The following is a 23,774-nucleotide window of genomic DNA, read 5'->3' as shown; positions in this document are numbered from 1 at the left end:
AAATACAAAGGAAAAAAATAACGGAAAATTAGAGAATCAATCTGGGAATACCAGTGTCTTAAAATACAGATGGCTCTCAACCTAGGATTTTTTGACTTTACGATGGTGCAAAAGGCATATACATTGATCTTTCCCCAGGTTTAGCAATATGTGGTTAAGATACTTTTTCATGATCCCAGGCAGCTGCAGTGAGCCATAGCTCCCAGTCAGGTCTGCCATCATCAGGCTAAACAATCAATACTTTTCAGTGTACTGTGATGTCAGTGATTTTTGGATATTGTATTCTGTGCACATTTAAGGTGGGTTGGACTAAGCTATGATCTTCAGGTTAGGTGTATTGAATGCATTTTTGACCTAAAATATTTTTCATTTATGATGGGTTTATCAGGAGGTAAGTCAAGGAACATTATAATAGACATAGGAGGAAGAGTAGAAAAAGTCTAAGGAAGATTATTCTAAGAAAATTTACCAGAACTGAAAAGCATTCATCTCTGCATTTAAAAAAACGCAGCAGTGATCACTTCAAACAGTTGGGGGGAGGAGGAACACAAGTCAACCCCAAGACATACTATAAAATTTCAGAGCACATAAACGGAACCTTCTGTAAACTTCTTGAGGGGGATATACAGGTGACCATGAACAACTGGGGATCAGAATGGTGCTAGGCTTCTTAACAACACTGGGAGCCAGAGGACAAGGAGGAAAGGCCTTCAAAATTCAGACAGAACATGTTTTCCTGTCTAGAATTCTATACTGAGTCAATTTCAGCTATTAAGTATGGGTAAGTGAAGATATTTTTAAACAATGTAACAGTTTTTAAAAAGTCCTTTCCATACCCTGTTCTCAGGAAATTACAGACAGAAATACCCTACTGAAAAGAGAAAACCAGTAAAGAAGTGAGATCAAGGAGATGTATCCACTGTGGAAGAAAGACAAGGGAATTACCAGGATAAGTTAAAGGGAAATTCTATGAACATAGTTGTATACCATGCCTGGAGAGCAAGCAGTCCAAGTAGGAACTGGTGGAGGGGGACTGGAGGTATAGGAAAGTAACACTTTAGCAAGAGCTTGCTGATGAATTAGAAAACTAAGCAAATGCAAAAATGGTGCAGTTATTCACTATAGGGAAAGCAGGTTCATACAAATAGGGAAAAGTAATGATACACCTTTGGCTCAGCTGTGAATATTATTTACAGCCATAGTAATAATGTAAACACTGACAATTGATCAACATCTCAGATGTATTTAGCTTTCTTGTCAACACTTCACATTCAACTGTTCCTTCTCTGAAGCTTTTCAGTTGAGTGATGCTTCAGGTGTTTGTGTTCCCCATTCCCTTTTATTTAGTTTTAAAAATACTGCATGCTTATTACAGTCCTTAAGAGTATGGAACAACTACTTCAATAATAGCAATAGATAGCACCTCATTTTTCAGTATACCCGATTATAAGGTGCAATGGCTGATTTGAATCTTGGTAATTCTTTTCTTAACCACCATTTTTTTAAATAACATAATTGTCTTTTTTTTTAAGACTTTATTATTTATCTTTAGAGGGGAAGGGAAGGAGAGAGGGAAAGAAATATCAATGTATGGTTGCCTTTCGTGTGTCCCCTGCTGGGAACTGGCCTGCAACCCAGGCATGTGCCCTGGCTGGGAATCGAACTGCGATACTCTGGTTCACAGGCCCACGTTCAATCCACTGAGCTACACCAGCCAGGCAACCACCATTTTTTTAAAAGCCAAAATGTTGAAGCTTGAAATGGAGATTGAATTTAAATAAATTAATCTTGTAAATGGTTTTTCTGGTTCTAATTAAAGGACATGTGGCTTGTTTTCTCTAAAAAATAGTATCATATACATCCTCTATCCAAGGACATTATTTTAAATGAATTTTTGGAGCTGGGAGATGGAAGGGAGCTTCCTCCATCTATCCCCCACATCCAGCCGGTGTTGCAGTACCTCTGGGAATGGTGCGCATGCAAAATAAATAAGTAAATAACAGTATCAGTATAAAAACACAGTGTTTGGAGTAGAAGTAGTTGTGCAACAGTCAGTAAATTTTTAAAAGATTTTATTTAATTTTAGAGAGAGGGGTAGGGAGGCAGAAAGAGGGAGAAAAACATGGATGTGTGAGAGATACATCTATTGGTTGCCTTTTGCATATGCCCAGCTGGGGGCCTGGCCAGCATCCCAGGCATGTGCCTTTATTGGGAATTAAAATGGCCAGCTTTTGGTTGGCAGGCTGACACTAAATGCACTGAGCCACACCATCCAAAGCAACCAATTTCTTAACCTTCCTAGGCCTCAGCTTTCCCATCTGTAAAAATGAGGGTAACATCTACCTCAAATTTGTGATGATTAATTATGCATCTTGTAAAACCAAAAACTATACATACATCATTAACTTTTTTTGACTATCAAGAGATTTTTATTTTATGTGAATTAATTATACCATAAAAATAGAATGATAATTACATCTGTGCTGCATTTAAACCCTTTTATAACAATAGAATAAGGACACAAGTGGTCATCAGTGTATGGCCATCAGTTTATGGTAATAAACTGGAACTGAATTACCATCAGTTTATGGTAATCACTGAATTTCGTTTTTGTTTGTGTTTGACTTAGGAGAAGGGAGTTGAATTGAAATGGGAAGGCATTTTTCTCTTTCTAAAACTTACAGTTTTCTCAGTGAAGTCCATTTGCCCAATGCCAGCTTCAATTTATTTTTAACCTATAATCTTTGAGGTATAATTTTTGTTATTTCTTTAAAAGCAGAGTCTTACTTTTTTTTTAAAGATTTTATTTATTTTCAGAGAGAGGAGAAGAGAGGGAGAGAAATATCTGTTGCTTGCCTTGTGCTCGGCCCCAACTGGGGACGTGGCCAACAACCCAAGCCTGTGCCCTGACAGGGAATCGAACTGGCAACCTTTCAGTTCACAGGCCGGTGCTCAATCCACTGAGTCACACCAGCCAGGGTGGAAGTTCACTTATTAATATATTGCTATTCTGTTGAGGTCTCTGTTTCTTATAAAATAAGGAATAAAAATCTTTACATTATTTTGTATTCTGAGGACATAGTATTGGGAAAATGATATCTTACAGACATTATAGGTAATAATAATTTAATCTCTGATGACCCCTAAAAATAAACACAGGATTTGGGGTGGACTTTGATGTTAAGTCTATCCCAACTCTATACCTACATTATGCCTTTTATAGAACATAAGGATTTAGGAATTAATTTGCATTTATGTTATATTTATATGTAAAACAAATCACTATAGATTCTACTCCCATTCTTGTTTGACTTCCTCTCTTCCCTCTCCTCTCAGTTCACCCCTCACCTTCCTCTGCCTTTCTCTCTGTCATTTGAAGAGTTTCTACTGTTGTCAGACTCTAGTGTTAGATGCTCAGGATAGCATGATCCTGTGCCCTAGTGGGCCTCAGTCTGGTCATGAAATCACTTGTATAAACAGAAAAGTATAATACAGCAAGGTAAGTGCTAAAATAAAGACAGGAAAAAGGGCCAGGAAAAGTAGTGTGGAGAGAGTCATTACTTCTTCCAGGCCTAATGAGCAAAAGCTGGACTTTGAGGAAACAAAGCATAATGCCAGGCCGGAAAAGTAGGGGAAGGGCTTATATTTTTTTTGATTAACCAGCTATATTGCATATAAAACTCTTTATACACTCTTTTTGTATTTTACTTTTTTCTTTAATTGTTTTGCAGTCTGCAAAGAACTAGAGGATTGGCTGGGAGAGGCTGTCATCTCAGGGAGTGGTGGAGAAGGCAGGCAGTTTAGCTTTTATGTACTGGTATTTAGTATGAGGTGAGGACATAAAACAGATAGCCAATGGTAAGCTTACATGTGTCTTGCATCCTAACACTCCCCTGTCAATGGTGGTAAAGTCAAGATTTTGCTGTTACTAGATGTGTGATCTTGGGTAAGCCATTTCTTCTTTGTGGATTTCATTTTACTCTCCTTTAAAATAAGAGGATTGGTATAGATAGACATTTTCTGTTGACAGTCTTTCTTAGTAGTTGGGGAGTGGGGAGAAAAACAATGACTAAATCAGTTTGGGAACACAGGGTTAAACAAAGTAAAATAGAGTTCTTTACCATAGTCTTACACATTGTGGCATGTGGATTGAATTTCTGGACTTTTTAGCCTGGCTTTGCTGGGGAGTGCTTCAGTAATGTTTCCAGCTCCATCCTTTTCCTAATGGTTTAGTGGAAAGAGTGTAGACTTTAGAATCATGCATTAACTGGGTTTGAATCCTGGCTGCTACTTAGTGGTTCAGTGGCCTTAGGTAAGTTATTTAACTTTTCTGAGCTAGTTTCTTTTTATGTAAAGCAAGAAAGATAACAACCTTGTGTAGTTGGAACGATATAGTGACAACCCATATGAAAATATTAAGTGTATCTGGCATATAATGGATCAGAAAAGGTCTAGGTTAAGTCCTACAAATTATAGAATTATTATACAATATAATACTTGATGTTATTTATATCTTGCATACATCTAATGTTTGAGGTGGGCTGTTTATGTGTTTCGTGTATACTTACAATTTCCCCCTAAGAAAACAAACATTCTCAAGGGCTCATTACTGTCTTTTGCCATCCATGTAGCACTCAGCATTCTTCTGGAGACTCAGTAAGTGCTTGATAAATACTTGATAATTTCATCAGAACACTGGGATGAGGTGAGATGTGGTTAATCTTAAATACCCCTGGGTAGAAGTCAGTGAGTTTATACATATTAATTTTCATTGATTACTCATGTTAAATGATTAAACTAAACTTAAAATAAGTAGAATCGATGGTAAATGAATTGTCCTCTAAGCAAACAATAAAGAAAAAGTGTTATAATCAAGTATTGTTTAATATTGTAAATTATATTCTTGGAATACTAATGCTTTACATTTTTGTTTTGTCTCTAAGCAAATGGTTATGAGCCTTAGAGTTTCTGAACTTCAAGTACTATTGGGCTACGCTGGGAGAAACAAGCACGGACGCAAACACGAACTTCTCACAAAAGCTCTGCATTTGCTAAAGGCTGGCTGCAGTCCTGCTGTACAAATGAAAATTAAAGAACTCTATAGGCGGAGGTTCCCCCAGAAAATCATGACGCCTGCGGACTTGTCCATCCCCAGTGTACATTCAGGTCCTATGCCAGCAACTTTGTCTCCATCTACCATTCCACAACTCACTTATGATGGTCACCCTGCATCATCACCGTTACTCCCTGTTTCTCTTCTGGGACCTAAACATGAACTGGAACTCCCACACCTTACATCAGCTCTTCACCCAGTCCATCCGGATATAAAACTTCAAAAATTACCATTTTATGATTTACTGGATGAACTGATAAAACCCACCAGTCTAGGTAAGATTATTCTTTAATGGTTATTTGGTTACTTCGGGGGGGATAACTTTTCACTTTAGAGTTTTAATTTGACTCACTTTATTATATAAAATAAAATTTACATTTGGTAACAACATCCAGATGATAATGATCTTTCAATTTTAGATAGAATCAGATGTATGAAAGCTGTCTTTTCGACAAAGGAAAAAGTACAATCAAGCTTTTAGTGATGGTTGCTGACACAGTATTTATTAAACCATTTTCAAAATATAAACGTGTAAAGTATATTTTATATTGATTAATATTTTATGATAACCCATACAAATTAAAAAACAAAAACCCAGTAATTATTACTAGCCTCTAAATTTAGTTCTTAATTTCCCAGGGTTGATAACATCTAAAAAAATGACTAACTAGTTTTGATTATTTAAATGAGTCAGTGGTTTTAATTAATAGAAAAGGAGATTTGAGATTTGATGTGTAGTATTTCAATTTCAGCTGATTTTCTAAAGTTGATATATGTGCTTTGCACGTGTACACGTTATCATGGTTATATAATGAGAATGCTTGAAATATTTACTGTGTTTTCCCATTATTTGATTAATGTCTAGCATATTAATAGAATATATTAATCAACTTGTAATTTTAATTGCTATAATGCAACCTTACTTTATTTAATGAAGAATAAAACTGACTCTATTGTGATCTCTTATGCCTTTGGTGTATTTTATTTAAATATCAGATTTCCAGATGCTGTTTTTTTTTTATGAATCTGTGGTTGGAAAATTATGGCAAGCAAGGCAAATATAGCCAGCAGACTGTTTTTTTTGTGTGTGTGTGTGTGTGTGTGTGGATCTGAGCTAAGGATGTTTAAAAAAAAATCCTAAAGAGTTGTTTTAAAAAAAATTTCAACAGAGACCATGTATGTCTGCAAAACCTAAAGTATCTGTTGTCTTTCAGAAAACATTTGCTGACCCCTGTTACAAATAATTAAACATTTCAGTTTGGGGTATTGTTGAGTGTTAAATTTTGAAAACATTTACTGAAATTCTTTGAACTGGAAAGTGTTTGTTTTTAATTATATTTTGCAGAATTTACCTGAGTAAATCAAGATTATAGGGATCATTTTCAAACAACACAAATTTTATATCACATTATTATATTTTTAAAATAGCCATAACAAGAATACTTAACTATACGTTGTTGAGAACCTACTGTATGCTTATGAAGTTTACACAGGCTCATTATAAAAAGTGCAAGTGCCAAAGTCTCTTCCTTGTGAGCAGTTTAATGTGTAAGCATATATGTATAAACAAATTATGTTTCCTGTTTTTCATGAAGGAATCATACATAGCATTCTGTGCCATGTCTTTTTTCCCATAATATATTACAGGTATCTCTCCTTGTTTATCACATTTGTATGTGTGTGTGTGTGTGTGTGCACATGCACAAAACTCAGGGCCATATATGCACACACATTTATAATGGCATGTATGTGTACATATGTGAGTGTGTGTGTATATACACATATTCTAGCTTATTTCTTATTAAAGATTGTATACTATTCTATGATTCAAAGAAGTTTTTTATTAAAAGACAAAAATTTCCAGTGTTCTGCTGCCGAAAATATGCTGGAGTGAACATTACCTGAAATTTAAAGAAAAAAAATGGTGGCTTTATTTGATCCCAGCTTTCAGATTTTCTTCTAGTTTTAGTTAATTAACATATCTTGCTGTTTTCATTTTCACTAACATAAATTACTAATGCCAGTATAAATAAGAGTTGTTTACATATGCATCTAAATTTTATTATAGAGGAGTGGAAATGCACACTGGACACATGTTATGATTATATTGGATAATATTTAAATTAAATTTAAGAAAAATTTAAATGATATTTTGCTGAGGCATTTTGTTTGAATATGTTTATTTCTAATTGTGTTTATTAATTGTCTTCTCATGCCTTTGTAGCTTGTTAATATAATTTATATCTTTTATTGATTTAATACTTCAGGATACACCTGTCTTTATGAACTTATTAATGGGTAATGGGTAAATAAGGAATTATGATTGTCGCTTGAGTCCAGAATGTGATAGGTAAATTTAATTTTTCATTTTTTACCCTTCCATTTTGACATTAGGCTCACTAGATTTAAACAGATTTTGAGATGTCTTGATGTAAGCTGAATGTTCTTATGGTACATGGTTCATGTTTCTAAAAAAAAAAAATCAAAATTTTTGTTATTCCCCCATTTTATTAAACAATTCTTACTCTTATAATCATTTAAAATTATTTCTTTGAATTAATTGTAAGGTATTTCTTACCAGAGAGTAATTGTGGAAATTTATTCAGTAAATATTTGGGGTAGGGAAATGGAGCTCAGTGAATCTGAAAAAGATTTATTGCAAAAAAGATTGAGTAATCTGCAAATATATTTTAAGGCTCTTTTTGTTTTATTAAATAAAATTAAAAATCTATAAGACTCTGTAGTGTTATTAAAAGACTATTTCTGTATTTTGTTAATTGAAGTGACTTCATCATAGAATTCAGTTTTCTAAAGGATTACTTTTGCTAGTAGATTATTTGTTTTTTTATTTTATTAGTATTTTTAATATATATTTTTAAAGATTTTATTTATTTATCTTTAGAGGGGAAGAGAAGGAGAGAGGGAGAGAAATATCAGTGTATGGTTGCCTTTCATGCATTCCATGCTGGGAACTGGCCTGCAACCCAGTCATGTGCCCTGACTGGGAATCGAACCAGTCACCCTTTGCTTCACAGGCCCATGCTCAATCCACTGAGCTACACCAGCCAGGGCAGATTATTTGTTTTGAATGTAGCAAAACAATATTTTCTAAAACAGTTAAGTGAATTACAGCATTCTTTTTGTTTCTAAAACATATTGGATGGGCCAAAAAATTCATTTGTTTATTTCCCTTAAGATAGCTCTAGTATCTTAGATGTCTTTAACTTTATTCAAAATCATTTTATTAGATTGTATTGTGACAGCTGTCATATCAACGTCCATTTATTTAAAAAAAACATCAAAATGGGTGGATTTTTGTGTAGCCATTTTGATGTTGAAAATGGAAGAAAATGCACAACATTTTCTGCATATTATGCTCTATTATTTTAAGAAAGGTAAAAATGCAACTGAAACACAAAAAGATTTCTGCATTGTATGGAGAAAGTACTATGACTGATCCAGTGAACGTGTCAAAAGTAGTTTGCAAAGTTTTGTGCTGGACATTTCTCACTGGATAATGCTCTGCTGTCAAGTAGACAAGTTGAAGTTGACAGTGATCAAATGGAAACATTACTTGAGAACAGTCAATGTGATACTCAAAATATCCAAATCAATAAAGTTATTGGTGAAAATGAAAAGTGTCTTGCTTTATGGAAAAAAGCATATGGAATTTTTGACCAACTCAATACTTAATATTTATTGTAAAATCTTTACAAGCTCTTAACAGCTAACCAGTTTGTTGTGATTATTACTTTAGTTTAGAATGTGACAGGTAAATTTAGTTTTTCATTTATTTCCCTTCTATTTTGGCTTTAAGCCCTAGATTTAAACAGATTTTGAGATGTTCTCATGCAAGCTGAATGTTTTTAATGCATAGTTCATATTTCTAGAAAATCAAAATAATTGTTTTGTTATCCTCCATTTTATTAGATAATTCTTATTCATTATATTTATTATTATTTGTTTAATTTTAAAGTACTTTTAAGGTCTTTCTTCATTGTGGAACCACATATTAATGAGAGAATTCTTTTCATTGTCCATAGTTAACTAGAGGAATTGGGAGATGAAGTCAAGGAGGTTGTAAAGTAAAATGCTTGATTTCTTGTGTATTTTTGTCTGTCAGTATTAAAATCTATTTGTTCTATGAGGTCCATTTCAAATGCTTTTTAAAAACTTTTCCATTGCTCTTTCTAAGATTCCTCACTTAATCCGTCTATCCTCCTACTCCATTTTTTAATCAATTTCATTTTCCTACATGCTCCTAAACATTTTGTTGTGAGTTTCTCAAAATGGTAAGGGCTCTGCTGTATTCATCTGTAATAGCTATCTATAAACCAGTTACGTGGTAGTTGTTAAGTAAGCACTTATTAGCTCTCCCAGTCATTTAAATACAATAGTCTTTTACTTTAATTCAGTGAATTCTAACCATTTTTTAATCCATTTACAACTGGGGTGTACCACATATCAAAAACAGTACCTTGACAGGGATGGAAAATAGAGTAGGTCAAAGAAGTATATCCTTCCCTCTGTTGTTCCACTGACCTTCCTACTCTGACCTCTGTGGTTAATCAATGACTTGGATATTTAATATACTCTTTTTAAAATTTTCTCTAATTGTAAATATATCACGTTTAATGTAGAATCATTGACACTACTTACTTTAGAGATAAATTTTAAAAATGTTTCTGCTGTGTTACTGTAGTCAGTCCATTACTCTGTGTGTATGTGTGTGTGTGTGTTTGTTTTCATTTTAATGAAGAGGAGACTCAAATACTGACTTAACCCAGCCAGATGTTAGTCACATATATTATTGATTCATATAAATAATGAGGCACAAAAAAATTTTTAATCTTCACAGTATATTGGATACCATGTGTTAAAAGTATATTTTGAAATATTTTAATAGTGTGCCACTTTTGGTGTTGATGAGTTATGAAATTTACAGAATTATGAATATCAGATGGACAAATAATTTTGAATTAAAATGTTTTGTTAACATCAATTTTGAGGAAAGATGTTTATCCTCAATCCTTTAATATCATTTAGAATAATACAATTATTATTGTTTCTGTTTATTAAGTTGCTTGTGTTAGACTATAATGGTAAAAACAATTTTTTTTGCGACGGAAAGAATAATTCGTAGGATGCAGTGCTTTATTTGATTCAGAATTGAATAACCAACTCCATTAATACTCTTTTTCATATCTATTACAAATTTCATTACTTCTATGTTCTTTGACTCTGGTACATTTTCAAAGAGAAAATACATTTTTAGCATAGTTATTTAAATATTTATAATTACTTCAAATATTTAATAATTACTTCAGAGGCTAGTATGTAGAGAACAGACAGCTTTGTATTTATTTGGAGTAGTTGTGTAAAAGTTTGGTGAGTCATCTCAAATTTTGCTTTATAACAAATTTAAACCAAATTATATCTTCCCCAAGAGATGTTTTCCTTTTCATGTTTTTATTTTTTATTATTTTATTTATTGATTTTTATTAGACAGACAAAAAGAAACATTGACTTGTTCCACTTACTTATGCATTCATTTGTGGATTCCTTTATAGGTATAGACCCACACCCTGGCATTATCTGACCACCTGAGCTATCCTGCTAGTGCTCCTTTTCAGATTTTTAAAGGATTTATTCAACTACACCCCAATAAATTCACATCATGTATCCACAGATTAGAGATTTCTCATATTGGTATGAGGAATAATTGTTGACATTGAGTGTTGTTTCTAATGTTCTAAATTGTGTTGTAGTTGATTAATGAAAGATGCAGTATTCCTTCCTATTGGAACCAGTAGTTAAATGATAGGACTGATGAATGATAAAATTGATACATAGTAATTTAAGCATCTCACTTTAATGTAAAACATGTCCATGTATGTTTACTTGCCAGTCTTTTGATGTAGGTCAAGGCCTTTCCTTTGAGACTGCTGATTTCCCAATTTTAGATTCCTTAATGCAGAGAGAGCATATAAACATTTGTTAAGCAATATGATTCCAGAATCTGCTAACAACCGGGAGAAACATCTTTTGTAGTTGTCACTCACATAATTCCAATATATATTATTTAAAGCAGTGTGCTTTTATTGGGTCTTTGCAGAGCATTCAATTTAGTTTTTATAGAAACAGTTTTTATAAAAACAGCAACTTTCCACACATTTCATCAGTGTTGTAATATTTAAGTTTTGTAATTACAAGTGCAACTGGCATAAACAGGTTTGAGAGTAAACACCCCTGGTTCTTGGTAAACATCAGTTAATCCAAGAGGTTAGCTAAGAGGGCTTCCACTGATTTTCTTTTGTACCATTCTTATTTAACTTTCCAAAGACAATATATGGTAATTAGAAGTTTTCTTTATCTTGCCTAAGAATAATTTAAGTGGTTTCTTCTCTGGAGGAATAACATGGATCATAATTTTTATGGTTGAGGGTTTTGTTTTTTTTTTTAAAGAAATCTTTTCGCTATCTGTCCCTTCATTGGAAGGATTATAATGGGGGGGGAGGATTGAGAACAGTAAGGAGGTAAGGAAATTAGGTTTTGATTGTACAATTTTATGTTTGTAGTGTTTCTTATAGAACTTAATACAATTTAATCTTTTTCTCACTGACCACAGTGACAGTAACTAATGATGATAAAATGAAACAATTCACACGTGTCTTTAAACTAAACATGGTCATAAAAACTGGAAATTGTCTGTGAAGATGGTCTCCTTTTATTTCTCCTGATTGTAAAAGTGTCCTAATATTGTTTGGAAAGTATTTGGATGCTATGTACTGAAGAATTCAAAACACCGAGACGTATTTTAATTGATTACGTGAATGTCATTCAATTTGTGATTAAACAGATCACTTATTTGTTTTATCTTTCTCATTTTTAAGCCTTGGAAGATGACTTCTATTTAAGTTTATTGTTTGTCAAAAAGTTGTTTACATAAAACATTACAAGTATCTGTTGTCTGCAATATACATAGTATTTGGATTCCTACAAGCAGATCTAATCTGATGTGGGACAGTAAACGGATACTTCTAGGGAGGACTGACCAACAACCTAGGTGGACTGGGTTTATAGTCTCAGTATTTTAGAAAGCTAGGTTGATTACTTTCCTTTTTAAAGTAGGATATTTTTGTATAGAAAATTACGATTATTTTAGGTTTGGGAAGATGTATGAGTAATTTATAGAAAAGGTTTGAGTTTTTTAAAAATAGACATGACTTGGGTTTTTTGCCTTAGGAAGAAAGGAGCAGATGCTTCAATACTTTGAAATAGTTAAAATGATCCATCTTGTTTTGTCCGGTGTGGGGAAGGTTTCTGTTACATTTTAATAATATTGGTTACCAGTGTTTTCTGCCAAAGGCTCCTCTGGCATTGGATTATATTTCACAGTTTCCTTTGCCTCTCATATTTTATAATTGAGTTTGCCTTCCTCCACATGCCTAATAGCCAGTGCTTGGAGATCAGGTGGTGCAAATTCAAGGACACAGGCTCTGATAAGTATTGGAAAGGGCATTCAAAGGTTTTATGATTCACTCTACTCTGCTTTTAAAAACTTTGCCTTCTAACAATTCAACACAAGCTGTGATCTTCTGTACTTGAATTTTGGGAAGTTAAAGCCATGTATATAAATGTGTGTATGTATATATGTATAAAATGTAAAGTTAGCAATTCATATTTAGATAGTTTAAGAAATTACAAAGGAAATGATGGCTAGAATTGATTACATAAGTATGTGAAACTTCTATGTATTAATGTTTTTTTTTAAGCCCCAGTATAAAAGTAAAGTTGGACAGTGAAGAAGGCTGATAGGAAAAAAAATCATTCATTTGAAATATGGTGTTGGAGGAGAGCTCTATAGGTACCTTGGGCCACCAGAAAAAACTAAGAATCGCATCCTAGAGCAAATTAAGCCTGTAACATAGCTGGAGGCAAAAATGACAAAATCGAAGCTGTCATATATCAGGGCCATCAAAAGAAGGCAGAGTTTCTTTGGAAAAGACAGTGATACTAGGGAAAATAGAAGGACTAGAAAAGAGAAAGGCCAAGTATGTATTTTGTTAACATGATAGGCCTTCTGTAACTTAATACCTGAATATTTTAAAGAAAACCTTAATTTTTTTCCTGACTAGTCTAGATTTTAGATTTTTGCTAAGATTTATTCTATTGAAATGACATATATATTAATCTTGAAATATTCCTGATGATTTTCTAATACTTTGGGGAGCAAAACAATTTTTGCCTTAAAGAAAATGATTTACAGTATTTTTTCAAGATGTAGAGGGACCTTAAAAATAAAATGAAGATTGTAAGGGTCCTTAAAAATACTAGGGAAGGAGGCAGGAACATACAGTGGGGTAAAGACAATCTGTTCAACTTAGTGTTGGGAAAATTGGACAGATGCATACAAAAAAAATGAAACGAGCACCTTCTTATATCGTATTACAAGAGTACACTCAAAGTAGATTAAAGACGTAAGCGTAAAGTCTCTGACATTTCTCTCTCTTTTTTTAAAAGATTTTTATTTATTTATCTTTACAGGGGAAGGGAAGGAGAGAGGGAGAGAAATATCAATGTATGGTTGCCTCTCCTGTGTCCCCTGCTGGGAACTGGCCTGCAACCCAGGCATGTGCCCTGACTGGGAATTGAACCGAGATGCTCTGGTTCACAGGCCTGTGCTCAATCCACTGAGCTACACCAGCCAGGGCTCTCTGACATTTCTCTTAATATTTTTTTCTGATTATCTCCTTGGGCAAGGGAAACTAACTAACTAAATAAATAAATGGGACGGCATCAAACTAAAAGGTTATTGAACAGCAAAGAAAACTGTCAACAAAATGAAAACACAACTTCCTGAATGGGAGAAGTTATTTGCCAGTGATATATCTGATAAGGGATTAATATACAAAATTTATAAAGAATTCATACAACTCAGTACTACCACCACCACCAAAAAAAATCCAATTTAAAAGTGGGCTGAGGACTTGAATGGGTACTTCTCCAAACAGGACTTGCAGATGGCCAATAGATACATGAAAAGATGTTCAACATAAAAAAAAAAGCAAATTAAAACCACAATGATGTATCATCTTACACTTGTCAGAATGGCTATCATCAATAAAATAAAAAAACAAGTATTGATGAAGATGTAGACAAAAGGGAACCTTCGTACACTGTTGGTAGAAATGAAGATTGGTACAGCCACTATGGAGAACAGTATGAAGGTTCCTCAAAAAATGGAATTGTCTTATGACCCAGTGATTCCACTACTGGAGATATATGTGTGTGTGTGTGTGTGTGTGTGTGTGTGTGTATATATATATATATAATCTCCAAAACACCAATTCAGAATATCTGCACCCCTGTGTTCACTGAAGCATTATTTACAAGAGCTAAAATATGGAAACAAACCAAGTGCCTACCAATAGATGAGTAGATAAAAAAGTGATGGTTCATATAAACAGTGAACTATTACTTAATGAACTATTTCATTTCATAAAGAAAAATGAAATTTGACCATTTGCAACAGCATTGATGGACCTAGAAGGTGGTATGCTCAATGAAACAAGAGAAAAAGACATACCATATGATTTAACTTATATGTGGAATCTAAAGAAAAAATAAAATAGAAAGAGACTCATACTTGTAGGAAACAGATTGATGTTGCTGGAGGGGGTGAGGTTGGGAGACTGGGTGACAAAGGTGGAAGGGATTAAGAAGTACGAATTGTTAGTCACAAAATAGTTCTTGGGGATTTAAAGTAGGGAATATAGTCAGTAGTACTGTAATCCCTATGTACAGTGCCAGGTAGGTATTGAAATACTGGAGGAAACACTTTGTAAAGTATATGATTATCTAATCACTATGCCGTATACCTGAAACTAATACAAAGTGATACTTACTGAAAACAAACTAATTGAAAAATCTTTTTAAAAGGGAGTATTAGGCAAAATTTTAAAGTTCTAAAATTAATTAAATAAAAGGTAAAATGCAGTTAGAGAAGACTCATGTAGTTTATTATTTTCTTTCTTAGTTCCTTTTTTGCTGATTTTTATCCTTTCCATATGCATCAAGCCAGTATAAAACATTCCAAAAGAACCAAGATCTTAATAAAGCATGTTTTCATTTTCATGTAAATGATCCATGGCCATGGAAGTAGATCCTTTCCATCCCTTTCTCTTAAAAGATTTGTGACTTTATAAAAAACATAAATATAAAAATAACAGTTTTGATTTTTAAAAAGTTTATTCATTCAACTAATATATATTAAGTGCATTGTTTGTGCCAAGCACCATTCATTCTAGTTGGCAGGAAGACAATAAAAGGAGTTCATGAGCTAGTCCAGGAATCAAACACATAGGTTCATCTTAGACAGCACAAGGCAAAGGAAACTAAAAAGCATAACCTAGGGTAAAAATTAAAAGGATTATACTTAACCAGGGAGCATGAATTTAACATTTTTTGTCTTGTAGAGTAGTTGAATCAGAAATACTGAGGGTGTTTATTATTAAAAATAGATTTCCCTGTACCCCAGGTCTTCTGAATTACACTTAACACCATAGGATATTATACACAGCTGCCCAGGTAGATCACTTCATTTATTTGAATTACTATAAAATGTATCATGTATAATCCTTTCTGTGAACATAGGTTTTTTTCTATTATTTTGCTCTATACCATTAAGCATTCTTATATATTAAAAATACATATTTTTGTACTTATGTGTTTCTTTAAATGCAAAGTAGTTTTCCAAGGTCAGAGGATATACATACTTCTAAGTTGCCATTAAACTGCATCCTCTACACCCCCTTAAAGTTTATACTCTACCAACATTTTTATGAGAGAGCTTATTACCCACAATTTTTTTAGTAATTAAAAATTTTAAGTGGTAAAAGGAAAATAATACCTTGTTTTAATTTATATACCTTTGCTTACTGCTGAAGCTGAACATTTTATAATTATCCTTTTGTACTCTGTGAATTGCTTGTTCATATTCTCTGCTCATTTTCTTCATTTGTATTTGTTTTTCCCTTACTGGTTTGTGCTTTCTGTATAATGCAACTAGTCAGCTCTCTATTATATGTTGTAAATATCTTAGTCTGTCACTTACTGTGTAACTTACAATATCTTGCATTATACAGAAGTTGAACAACTCAGTTGTCACTCAGATATGTGGGTTAATATGTTTATGATGTTTGGATTTCTTTAAACAGCTTCATTGAGATATAATTCACACATTTTAAATTTTGTTAAACCTAATGGTTTTTTAGTGGTATGGTCATGGAGTGAGTGGTACATTGATCAGCATTATTTGATCCAAAAATTTTCTATTACCCCTAAAGGAAACACTGTACTGATTAGCAGTCACTCTCATTCCCCTCCTCCTCCTTCCATCCCCTGAAAACCACTCATCATCTTTCTGTCTCTATGGATTTACCTAATCTGGAGAGTATATAAATGGAGTTAGATGACATATGGCTTCTTTCACTTAACATGATGATTTCAGTATTTATTCATGTGATAGCATACATCAGTGCTTCATTCTTTTGGGGGGGAGTATAATTAGTTTTAATGGGATGTGTCTAATTTCCTGTTTTAGAATTTTTAATTTTTGTAAAAAAAACTTAACCATTTAGTCATATTTAAATGTACTTACTGTTCAGTAGTGTTAAATGTATTGGTATTGTTGCACAGTAGACCTCTAGAACTTTTTTATTTAAGATTTTATTTATTTTTAGAGAGTGGGGGAGAGCGGGAGATAGAAAGGGAGAGAGACAGTGACGCGTGAGAGAAACATCCAACTAATGAAAACCGATGAGCAAAAAAAAGGTTTTAAGTAAATTTACACAGGCCACAGGTTGAACACCCAAGGAAGAGTCCCACTTCACTATTTTGTATGTGGGTATCCAGTTTCCTGAACACCATTTTTTCAACAGAACCCCTCCCCCCACCCCCATGTGGTCTTGGCACCCTTGTCAAAGATCATTTGACCTTACATGCAATGGTTTATTTCTGGGCTCTTCTGTTCCATTGGTCTATATGTTTTTATGACAGTGCCATACTGTTTTGATTGCTTTAGCTTTGTTATGTGTTTTGACATTAGGAAAAATGAGGCCTCTAACTTTGTTTTTATTAGTTTTTCCAAGATTGATTGGGCTCCTCTAAGTCACTTGAGGTTTCATATAAATTTTAAGGTTTTTTTTTTTTTTTTTTTGCAAAAATCACTATTGGGATATTGATAGGGATTGCATTGATTCTGTAGATCATGTTGGGTAGTATGGATATTCTAACAATATCAAGTCTCTAATCCATGAGTACTGGATGTGATTTCATTTGCTTGTGTTAATTTTTTTTAGCACTGTTTTGTAAATTTTCAGCATACAAGTCTTTTGCTTCCTTGGCATTGTTACTAAGTATTTTATCTTTTTTACTAGAAAATGGAATTGTTATTTTAATTTCCTTTTCAGATTGGTCACTGTTGTGTATAGAAACAAAGCTGATTTTTGTGTTAATTTTATATCCTGTAACATTCTTGAATGTTTATTCTACTAATATTTTTTTTAGTGGTATCTGTAGGGTTTTCTACATATGAATCTTTTCATATGTGAACAGAGATAATTTTCTTTTCAAATTAGGTTGCTATTTATTTCATTTTCTTACCTAATTGCTCTGAATCCTCTAACTAGGACTTCTAGTGTGATGTTGTATAGAAAGTTGTCTTGTTCCTGATCTTAAAGAAAAATTTTCAGTCTTCTGCCACTGAGTGTGATGTTAGCTGTGGGTTTTTGATTTTCTTTCTCCCCCTTCCCCTCCCTCCCTCCCTCCCTCCCTTCCTCATCCAACGTGTATGTTTATTGATTTTAGAGAGAAAGGAAGGGCAGTGGACAGGGAGAGAGACATCGAGACATATCAGTTAGTTTCCTCCTGTATACACCTCCACCAGGAATCAAATTGGCAACCTTTTGGTGTAAGATGACCCTCCAACCAACTAACTGAGCCACCTGGCTACATAGGCTCTTTATTATGTTGAGGTAGTTTCCCTCTAGTCTTAGGTACTCAGTGTTTTTAATCATGAAAAGACATTGAATTTTGTTAAAAGATTTTTCTGTATCAGTTAGGGTCACCATATGGTTTTTTCCCTCATTCTGTTAATGCATATTAGATGGATTAATTTTCATATTTTGGAGCATCCTTATTATGTTCCAATGATCTTAGTTGATTATAGTATATAATCCTTTTCATATACTGTTGAATTTGAAGAGTAGACATTATTATCTTGCTCTTTAGAGGGAAAGCATCTATAGTCTTTTACCATTGAGTATGATGTTAATTGTGGATTTTTCTCATAGGTGCCCTATTTGTTGAAAAAAAATTTTTTTAATATTTTATTTATTTATTTTTAGAGAGAGGGGAAGGGAAGGAGAAGGAGAGGGAGAGAAACATCAATGTGTGGTTGCCTCTCACATGTCCCCTACTGGGTACCTGGCCTGCAACCTAGGCATGTGCCCTGACTAGGAATCGAACCAGTGACCCTTTGCTTCACAAGCTGTGTTCAATCCACTGAGCTACACCAGCCAGGGCTGTTGAAAATTTTTAAGTCATGAAGGTATTTTGGAATTTATTTAAATGCTTTTTCTCCATCTTTTGAGATGATCCTGTGGGTTTTGTTTCTTATTCTATTTAATATGGTCTATTATATTGAATGCTTTTTATATATTAGACAGTGGCTTTTGGATTTTGCCTGAATTTTGATGCCTTATCTCCAAGATAAGTAAATTAACAGTCTTCTTATATTTCTATTTCTACCATTTGTGGGGTTTTAAAAACTAATTCTGGATTTTGCTTTTTTTTTTTTATATGAGAGTAAGGCTCTTCTTTCTCCCAAACTTTTTTGAATAAGTAGATCTTATTTCTCCACTAACATGGAATTATTGTACTTAGTTTTTTATTTTTTACAGTTTTTGGATAGACAATACATTCATTTGAGACAAAAATCTAAAATTACAAAAGGGGTTTATAATGAAAAGGAAATCTCTCCTCCATTTATCTTTTTTTATTTATTTTATTTTTTTATTTTTTTTATTTTTTTTATTTTATTTAGTTATTTTTCAAGTACAGTTTTTTGTCTATTTCCTCCATTTATCTTAAACACAGGTGGTGCTTTCAGTTCCTTTTATGTCTTTCCAGAGAGGTCTGCATATACAGATATTTGCCTCATTCTTTTTTTTTTAGCATCTCCTTAGTGTGTGATTAATTGGACTATGCTTTATTGAATACTCTCTTACTGATTGGCATTTAGGTATTTTCCTGCTACAAAAAACAGTGCTACTGAGAATATTCTGTGACCCATATCACTATACACATGTCTAAGTATATCCAGTATTTTAAAAGATAAATTCCTAGAAGAATGGACATTTAAAATTTTGATACATGTTGACAAATTTCTCTCCAAAGGTTTGTGTTAATTCTTAGTCCTGCTGTTTGTGCAGAGAATTCCTATTCCTCTAGCAATACTGTTATTACACTTTTTGATCAATTCTAATAGGTGAATATTTGCAACTCGTTATAGTTTTACCTTTCATTTCCTTTAAGAGTGAGGATGAAGATTTTTTTAATACATGTTTGAGATGATTATATTTATTTTTCTTTGAATTGTTCAAGAACTTTACCCATTTGAAAAGTGGATTATTGGCCCTGGCTGGTGTAGCTCAGTGGATTGAGCGCGGGCTGCAAACCAAAGGGTCGCCTGTTCAATTCCTAGGCAGGGCACATACATGGGTTGTGGGCCAGATCCCCAGCTGGGGGTGTGCAAGAGTCAACCACACATTGATGTTTCTCTCCCCCTCTTTTTCTTTCTCTTTCGCCCTCTCTAAAAATAAATAAGTAAAATCTTTACCAAAAAAAAGTGGCGTGTTGGCCTTTTTCCTCTCATACATAGAATTGAAGGAGTTTAGCACATTGTTATATAAATTGCAACTATTCTTTCCAGTGTGATATCTCTTGACTGTACTTATGATTAGTGTTGAAAATTTACCATTCATTCCTCTTTTTTTAAAAGATTTTATGTATTTATTTTTAGAGAGAAGGGAAGAGAGGGAAAAACATCAGTGTGTGGTTACCTCCCATGTGTCCCCCACTGGGGACCTGGCCTGCAACCCAGGCATATGCCCTGACTGAGAATTGAATTGGTGACCCTTTGCTTCACAGGCCTGTGCTCAATCCACTGAGCTACACCAGCCAGGGCCCATTCATTCCTTTTTATTGCTAAGTAGTAGTGCAGTATTTCATGGTATGACTGTAGGACAGTTTCTCTATCTTTTCACCTATTGAAGGGCATTTTGGTGGTTTTCCAGTTTCTGTCTCACAAATAATGTCATTTCCACTTGCAGTGTATGATAAATCCATATTTTCTGCATTCTTGGCAGCATATTGTTACTTTTTATTTTAGATGTTTAAGTAGGTATGTAGGGATATCGCATTGTGTTCTTAGTCTGCATTTCTTTCATGGTAATGATGTTGAACATCTTTCCATGTGCTAATTGCCCTCTCTGTATTCTCCTTAGTGAAATATGTGTGTGTACATCTTTCACATATTTTGACTGCATTGTTTGTTTTTATACTGTTGAATTTTGAGAGTTACGTTATATATTCCAGACACTAATCCTTACTCATATGTTGTTTGCAGCTATTTTCTTCCAGTCTATACCTTGTGGTTTTTTAAAACTTTTGATTTTGAAATATTTATAGATGTGTATAAGGAAGTCATGAAAAAGTATACATGAAGGAATGTCCTGTGTACACTCTTCATTTAGCCTCCCCCCATTGTTAGTATCTTTCCTGACTACAGAGAAATACCAAAACCAGGAAACTGACATTGGTACAGTTCACAAAGCTTATTCAAATTTTGAGTTATTTTATGTACTCATTTGTGTGTGTTAAACTGCCACCACAGTCAAGATACTAACTTTCAGCCCTGGCTGGCATGGCTCAGTGGATTGAGCACAGGCCTGTGAACCAGAGTATCGAGGTTCGATTCCCAGTCAGGGCACATGCCTGGGTTGCAGGCCAGTTCCCAGCAGGGGATGCATGAGAGGCAACCATACATTGATATTTCTCTCCCACTCTTTCTCCTTCCCTTCCCCTCTCTCAAAAAATAAATAAATAAAATATTTTAAAAAAAGATATTAACTTTCTAATATTATAAAACCCCTTCTTGCTACCTCTTCACACATTCACGCACCTTCTTCTCCTGTCCCTAGTCAGTTCTCTAGCTCTAAATTATGCTATTTCACCTATGCTATATAAAAGGAATTATGCCTTATACATCCTTTGAAGATTGGCGTTTTTCACTAGCATGATTTCTTTGAAGTTCATCCAAGTTGTTTATATCAGTAGTTTGTTCTTTTTATTGTTGAGAAATATTCCATCACACAACATGCTACCATTTGTCTAACCATTTTACCCACTGGAGAACATTTAAATAGTTCATTGTGTGGCTATTGTGAGTCAAGTTGCTATGACTGTTTATATACAAGTTTCCCATTTTACATTCCTACCAGTCATGTTTAAGTGATCTATAAGTGATAGATTTTTCTGCAGCCTGGGCAGCATTTACTTTTATCACTAGTTTTTATTTTAGGCATCTGATAGATTTATAATGATATCTCATTGCTTTTTAATGGCTAATGACATTGATTATGTTTTTGTCATCTGAGTATCCTCTTCGGTGAAATTTTTCTTTATAGCTCTTGTCCATTTTCTAATTGGAATATCAGTTTTTTTTTATTATTGAGTTTTCAGAGTTCTTACTATATTTTTAAATAAGTCTTTGAATATGTGGTTTGCAAATATTTTCTCATACCTTATAGGGTTTTTTTTAATGTTAATAGAGTTGTGGAAAACAAAATTAAAATATTTTTCTTTTATAGATCATGCTTTTGGTGTCAAGTCTAAGAACTCTTTGCCTAGCCCTGTCTGATATTTCTCCAATGCTTTTATCTGAAAGTCTTATATTTTATGTTTTACATTTTAAAATTAAGATCCATCTGTCATTACTTTTTATATAAGGTGAAGTTTAGGTCGAGGTTCATATTTGGATATTTGATTGCTCCTGTACCACTTGTTGAAAGGCTCTTCTTCCTTCATTGAATTGATTTTGCACCTTTGTCAAAAATCAGTTGTCCATTCTTGTGTGGGTCTATTTCTGGATCCTCTGTTATGCATGACTACTCTATGTGTCTGTCTCCCAGCTATATATACTACATGATCTTGATTACTGTAGCTATATAAGAAGTAATTTCTAACTTTATTATTTTGCTTAAAAGGTTTCTATGGGCTATTCTAGTTTCTTTGCCTTTCCATGCAAATTTTAGAATTATCTTGTCTGTCTATAGAAAAAAATCTTACTGTGATTTTTGATAGATGTGCATGAAATCTGCATATCAATTTAGGAATAATTAATAGTTTTTCAATATTGAGCATTCCACTGCGTGGACATGGGATGAGGCTGCATTTGTTTAGATTTTTTTATTTTGATCATCAGTATTTTGTAGTTTTCAATATACAAGTCCTGTACTTATTTGTTAGAGCTCTACCTAAGTGTTTAACTTTTTGAGTGGTCACCGATATTGATTATATTTAAATTTTTTATTTTCATATGTTTATTGCTAGTATATAGAGATACAATTGATTTTTTGGTTGTTTATTTTATGTCTTGTGACCTTGCTAAATTCACTTCTTAGTTCTAGGACGTTTTTTGTAAAATATTTGGGATTTTCTACATTGACTACTATGCCATCTGCAAATAGGAACAGTTTTATTTCTTCTTTTACCATTGGTGTGCCTTTCATTTACTTACCTTGCCTTATTGCAGTAGTTGGGATTCTAGTATAATGCTGAATAATACTAGTAAGACTGAATACCCTTTCTTTGTTTCAGTCTGAGGGGGAAAGCCTCAACATAAACTGATTGTTTTCTTGTTTTCAGGCTTTTTCTCTTTAAGTCCACCTTGTTTTTGTATTTTTTAAAACTTTTTGAAGAATTAACATTTGCCTGATAGAAACTTTGTTCTTTGTTTTGTTTTTTCAACCAACCTTTTGTGGCATTTTGTTTTAGGGTGTCCATTGCATTTAAACATGTAATGGCCTTAGTGAGATACAATTTACATACCATACAGTTTACCCTTTTGAAGTGTATAAGTTCATTGGTTTTAGTATAGCACCACTGAATTTTAGAATATTTTCATCAGCACAGAAAGAGACCCTGTACCTGTTACCATTACTCCTCATTCCTACCTTTCCTAGCCCCTGGAACTATTAATGTTTTTATGGATTTGCCTATTTTGGACATTGCGTGTAAGTGGTATCATATAAAATGTGACCATTTGTGGCTAGCTTCTATTAGTTAATGTATTTTCAAGTTTCATCCATATTGTAGCGTGCATCAGTATTTTATTTCTTATTATGGGGAAATAATATTTCATTGTAGAGGAGTACCACATTTTATTTATCCATTCATCAGTTGATGGATATTTGGATTGCTTCTGCTTTGTGGCTACTGTGGGTGATGCTGCTACAAGTATTTGCATGGGGATATGTTTTCGTTTATGTTTGGTGTATATATATAGAACTAGGATTGCTGAGTCATGTGGTAACTC

General features: G+C 33.4%; 1 protein-coding gene across 3 annotated transcripts in view; it reads left to right on the top strand.

Annotated features, from left to right (window-relative positions):
• Positions 1 to 23,774, top strand: part of PIAS1 (protein inhibitor of activated STAT 1) — a 106,529-nt gene that overhangs the window by 18,907 nt on the left and 63,848 nt on the right. For all 3 annotated transcript variants that reach the window (XM_037155544.2, XM_037155543.2, XM_037155545.2), the window contains exon 2: positions 4,944 to 5,388. In XM_037155544.2, coding sequence (XP_037011439.1) covers positions 4,944 to 5,388 — 445 coding nt within the window. The remainder of the gene's footprint in view (positions 1 to 4,943; positions 5,389 to 23,774) is intronic.

The sequence above is a fragment of the Artibeus jamaicensis genome, unplaced genomic scaffold, assembly GCF_021234435.1.
Source record: "Artibeus jamaicensis isolate MK-2021 breed Jamaican fruit bat unplaced genomic scaffold, CSHL_Jam_final contig_548, whole genome shotgun sequence".
Taxonomy (NCBI): Eukaryota; Metazoa; Chordata; class Mammalia; order Chiroptera; family Phyllostomidae; genus Artibeus; species Artibeus jamaicensis.
This window is presented reverse-complemented; position numbering and strand designations above follow the sequence as displayed.